This window comes from Triticum aestivum, chromosome 5D (assembly GCF_018294505.1).
Source record: "Triticum aestivum cultivar Chinese Spring chromosome 5D, IWGSC CS RefSeq v2.1, whole genome shotgun sequence".
Lineage (NCBI taxonomy): Eukaryota > Viridiplantae > Streptophyta > Magnoliopsida > Poales > Poaceae > Triticum > Triticum aestivum.
The window spans coordinates 309,038,810-309,044,425 of NC_057808.1; the positions used below are offsets into that span (position 1 = coordinate 309,038,810).

General features: G+C 42.5%; 1 protein-coding gene across 1 annotated transcript; it reads right to left on the reverse strand.

Annotated features, from left to right (window-relative positions):
- Positions 1-320: 320 nt before the first annotated feature.
- On the reverse strand, positions 321-2,182 carry LOC123121386 (proline-rich receptor-like protein kinase PERK9). Its single transcript, XM_044541345.1, has 2 exons — positions 1,330-2,182; positions 321-702 (listed from the first exon to the last, which is right to left on the reverse strand). The coding sequence occupies exons 1-2, from the start codon at positions 1,956-1,958 to the stop codon at positions 684-686; spliced, it is 648 nt and encodes a 215-aa protein (XP_044397280.1). The 5' UTR covers positions 1,959-2,182; the 3' UTR covers positions 321-683.
- Positions 2,183-5,616: the final 3,434 nt, after the last annotated feature.

The following is a 5,616-nucleotide window of genomic DNA, read 5'->3' on the forward strand; positions in this document are numbered from 1 at the left end:
CTAGTGATCTCCCTTTTTTCTATTTGCACTTCTGTACATGCCATCAAGTGAAATCAGCAAAAAGATTTCACTTGCTTGGCCGCTAAGAAGCACCTACCCTGCTACTTAGTAGAACAAGTGTACTGGATTGCATATATCCAAAGGAAAAAAAATTGCAAGTCATCGAAAAATGTAAAAGTTAAAGCAGCAGCAGCAACACAGTGTGTAGCAGCCAGTGGCACACAAGCACAAACACCTTGTGGGCACAAGACGGCACACGCTACTTCTCATTCTATAATTACTGAACGTCACCAATACAAATGTCTGAACTTCTACAACCATCAACTAATTTTGCCCAATTGAAAATGCTTCATTTACACAAATTGCTGTAGCGCACTCACGCACATAGCACGCATGCACACATCCATGGCAGAGAAAGCCGAAGGGGAAAAGAATAAGAGTAGGAGTTTATTGAAAAAATCTTGTTCCTTGCGTCACGCGTTTTTTCAGTAACGAAACAGCCTGCATGGTCCTTTGCCACCAGACAATAGCATTACCTGAACTTTAACCCCCAGCCAATTCAAACTGTTGCCCCCTCGGCACCACACCCAGCATGCCGGACAGACGCACGCCACACCCTGTCGTCGTCGGCGTTGCATGCCTGTTGGGGCGACACTGCTGCATGTCGCGCTCCATCTACAGCTTCAATGGCTGAAATGGAAGCTGTGGGGGAAGGAAACGAAGCACCATAAGAAATTGAGATCGCGGTCTAAGAAACTGACACCATGGTGTATCAAAACATGTTATTTTGTTATTTTCCAAAGCATCCGTGTTTGTAAAGTCTGGCATTGATCCAGGGAGATGCATCATCACACAAAATATATAGAGAACTGAATACTTGGGAAAACAAATTGAAGTATCTGCAGGGAGAGCTCAACTTGAACCGGTAACACTGCAGGGTTCATCCCTTTTCATATAATTTCACACGGATGGAGAATATACTGATCAAAATGTGTTTTTTTAGTACGCACATGAGACTATAAGCTTCAGATGATGGAATGTTGGTCACGAAAATTTTCTAATAATCTATGAAGAAGCTAATAAATGAAAAACAGGGGAAAAACACTCTGAATGTACTAAACAAATACTGCACATCCTGAACCTTAATCCACATTCATTCTGAACTTCACCAATACCCTGCAAAATTGCATGAGTTGGTTTCTCATCGTGGCATGGGAGCAGGACATGCCGGCAGTTCTACTACTCCATGAGACAGAGTTCAATCATCTAAGAGGGGAGTTGGAAGCAACAGGAGGAGGAAGGACAGTACATGTTTGGAGAGAAGGTCACCTGTGGACATGAACATGGCAGGTGGACGACGGGGGAGATGTGGTGTGCTGCTGTGGACGGAACCAAGCGGAGGCAGGGATTCCGCCTCGGGGCGGCGTCTCTGTCGCTGCTCCTAGTCTCCACCAAGCGAACATCGAGGACGGGTGCTTGCGGGGGTGGCCGTCAGGCCTGGTTGGCTCGCACGGGGAAGACGGCGGGGCTTGATTAAGTGGGGCCGCGGGAGGAGGCCAACGGGGCGGCGTCGGGAAGCCGGGAGGTGGAGGCTCGCGGTGGCCTAGCCAGGAGGTGGAGTCACGACGGCGCGTCTGTCGGGGAGGGAGGTGAGGGCGGCGGTGCATCAGTTGAACCGCCCGAGGTGGCGGCGGCGAACTTCCAGGTTGCTGCAGCGGATCTGGGCGCGAGGGCTCGGCCTCGTCCGGTTCCCAGCCAGATTCGGGGCGTACGGTGCTTGGGGGACTTCGGTGGCGAGCTCCTGCCGCATGGCTGCTGTCCATGATGGCCATGGCGGGTACCTGCAGGAGAACAGAGAGAGAGGGTGTGAGGGAGAAGGAAGGAGAGGAAGAGAGGAAGGGAAGGTGCGCGGGAGGCCCCCCTGTGGCTGCCGATCGAGGAGCACGAGGGCTTGGCATCCCCTCGTGCGGGCGCGGAGGCGGATAGGTGAGGAGCAGAGGTAGGCAGCGCGGCGGCCGGATCCAAGACCGGTGGCGCCGGGGCGGCCTGATCCGGGGGTCGGTGGCGGCGCGGCGGCCTGATCTTGAGGCAGGGCGCGGGGGGGAGGGGGCAGATCGAGGGCGGGGCCGCGAGTTCGTCGCAGGAGGAGGAATCGGGGGAGAGCGAGCTGCGGAAGGGAGGGAGACCTCCTCCTTGGCGCCTTTAGCGCCCGTTAGCTAAGCCAGCGCCCGCTGCGTCGCTTGCATGGGCCTGGCCCAGCAACGCTCGCTGGCTGCCGCTGCTCGCTCGTTGGCTGCCGCTGCTCTCCCGCTGGCTCGCTGCCGTCGCTCGATGGTAGGCTCCTGCCGCTCGCTCGCTAGCTGCGTCGCTTGCTCAAAAAAACTGCCTGCTCGATCACTTCTTTTCTTTCATTAAAAAAAATGCTACAGTACGTACTGGTTTTCTTGGAAAAAACGAACTGCTTTGCTACAGTATGTACTCTTGTCCTTTGAAAAAAGTTTATCGAATACAAAAAAAAGTTCATCGAATATCGAAAAAGTTCACGAAGTTCATAAAAAGTTCATCGAATTCGGAAAATTTTCATCTAATTCAAAAAAAAGTTCACCAAGTTCGAAAAAAGTTCATCGAATTCCAAAAAAGTTCACCGAATTTGGAAAAAAGTTCACCAAATTCGAAAAAAGTTCACCGAATATGAAAAAAAGTTCACCAAATTCGGAAAAAGTTCATCGAAATTCGGAAAAAGTTCACTGAATATGAAAAAAAGTTCACCAAATTCGGGAAAAGTTCATCGAATTCGGAAAAGGTTCACCAAATTCGAAAACATAAAATTTGAAAAAAGTTCATCGGATTTAAAAAACGTTCATCAAATTTTCGAAAAATTATCAAAATTCAAGAAAAAGTTCGTCGATTTGCAGAAAAAATCATGAAGGAAAAAAGTTTCGCGAATTTGAAAATAAAAAGAAACAGGAAAGAAAAATGGAAAAGGCAAAGAAGTAAAACACGGGAAAACAAGTAGGCAATCGCATGAAGGGTTGTAGTGGGTTGGTTGTGGCGTGGTACTCTAAACTCACTGGTCTCGGCTTCGATACCTAGCTCTGGCGCACCTTTTTGCAGTTTAGAAAACAGAAAAAAAGAGTCAAAACTGGGCCGGCCCAACGTGGTGAGGGGGGTATGCGCCCGTTAGTGGAAAGGCCTATAGCGGGCGCTAAAGGCGCCAAATAGGATTTAGCGGAGGGAGGTGCGGGACTGGTGGACATTTTCTGGAATCTCGGGAACACCTAATCGGGCCTATATAGGGATTGACTATTCGTCACCCTGGGTGAGGAATAGTTATTCTTCACCCCCTCTATTTTACTATCAATGCACCGTAAATTTTACATTCAGTGAGTTTTGTCTTATTTCCGACGTAAAAAGAGACCGTAAGAAAATATATAATCGTCATAAAAAATATTTTATGTTATGTAAAATTACAAACATAAAAACATAGTGTAAAATACACATAAACAGCAAATTTTCTTGTATTATGACCTATATTTTATTTTCTTATGCCAAATTTTACGTAGTGAATCAATAGGAATGTAACTATTTGAATTGCAAACGTAATTTAATTATGAAATGGTCGTAAGATTACCTCGGGTGAAGAATAACTTATTCTGCACCCTGGGTGATGAATAGCATTACTTATGACGAGAGGAGGGCAAACGGCGGAGACACGGAGAGATTAGAAGCGGCAGAGGGGTGGGGGTAGTGGGTTCTCTGGTAGTCGGCTCCTTGGTATTAGTGGGGGTTAGTGGGGTTAGTGGATCCCTAGTAGTGGGGTTAGTGGGTCCCTTTGGTGTTTAGTTGGATAACTGGCATCAAACAAGTGGCTACAAAAAACACGTGGCAAAGAGAGGGGAACAAGAATGAACCTACACAAAAGAGAAATGAGTGCACGTGGCTGGCAACACATGGCAAACCTATAAATTTGTTTTTGATTGATTCATAAAAATGCAGCTCGAAAAAATAAAAAAATTACTAACATTACTATTCATAAAAATCAACTATAAAAGGGAGAAAAATGAACACATATAAGGGAAACAAAGAAATAATAAAATTTACTCTCGTTTCTCTTTTTCAAAGTAAACAAAATGATTTACATTTTGAACTCATGAATTTTTTTTTTGAAAATTGAGCAAGAGAAAAAACTTAATTTAGGATCGTATCAAAGTTGATGTCGTTTGATCTATATAAAAATCAAACATGACAACATGATCTAAAAAAATTATATTAAAAAGAGTTTAGAGCATAAGAAGATCTTATAGAGAATATTGAAGTGATCACGAAGAAAAAGATTTATATTCTACCACATCAGAAAGTTTGATCACATGAAATTCGAAATTAACAAAAAAGGCATAACATGTCAAAACATGCCAAACATCGCAGTTTACATGAGGAATCATTTACAAAAATATCATAACTGTTCGGACACATATCATTCCAATCATTCTAAAGAACTATTACACATGAATTAGCTACTGAGATTTTTAATTTGTCTTCATTCCATGGTTGAATCAACTCCATCCTCACAAAAGCTATCTTGGTAAATGCTTCAATGCCTTCATTCTAAATCTGCAACAAATTGTCAAAAAGAAGTCAGTCATAAAATTTGAAAAATAGAGAAATGGCATAAGTAATCAAGAATATATGATGAAAAAGAAATATTTCGACAACTCTATAAATGCTATAAAATGAATTAGATGGCATTCTTACTCATGAGCACTATCAGTAATCAAGAACAAGGTTCTTCTGGTCATTCAAAATGTTGTGGTCGATGAACATCATTTCATTCGCCAATCTGATTCTAATGTTTGCAATATCTTCATCCTTAATGAAGTCATGCATCATGACCCTAGGCTTCCAGTGCTTCATATATAACGATGTATGAATACCACAGTCAACACTGCATAGTAAAATAAAAGACAAACAAATTTAGACATCAAACTGGGTACATTTACTAGGCTTCTAGTGCTTCAAAGTTCCTGAATGTAAGTAGCTAGGAAAATCCCTCACATTGCAGTGGATGTACTGGATTGAACAAGAACAAATCAATAGAAAGAAATCTATAAAATAGCTTGAAAATATAAGTGCACAAGCTTGAATATGAGTGAAAAAACCTAATTCCTAAAACCTAAAAAGGTACAATTTAAACTTGCATTCTTATGATACTAAATTGCACATATTATACAACAGCAAAAGATTTCATACTAGCCTATATCATACAATGGATTATAACTTACTGCAAGCACATACATTAATAGGTACTAGGTTATACTAAAGACCTAAAATAAAATGCACAAGCTTGAGTATGAGTACATAAACCTAATTCCTAAAATAAAAAAAGCTACAATTACAACTTGCATCATCATCATTCTAAACTTGCATACATTTTACAATAGCAAAAGATTCATACTAGTCTATATGGTACACTAGATTACAACTTACTGCAAGCACACACATCGATACATACATTTTACAAATCACAAATTTTAATGCAAAGAAATAAAAAAAACTTACGCATTTTTTTGTTTAGGCACATCAATAGAATGTATAGACGAATTTATCCAGTTAAGATTC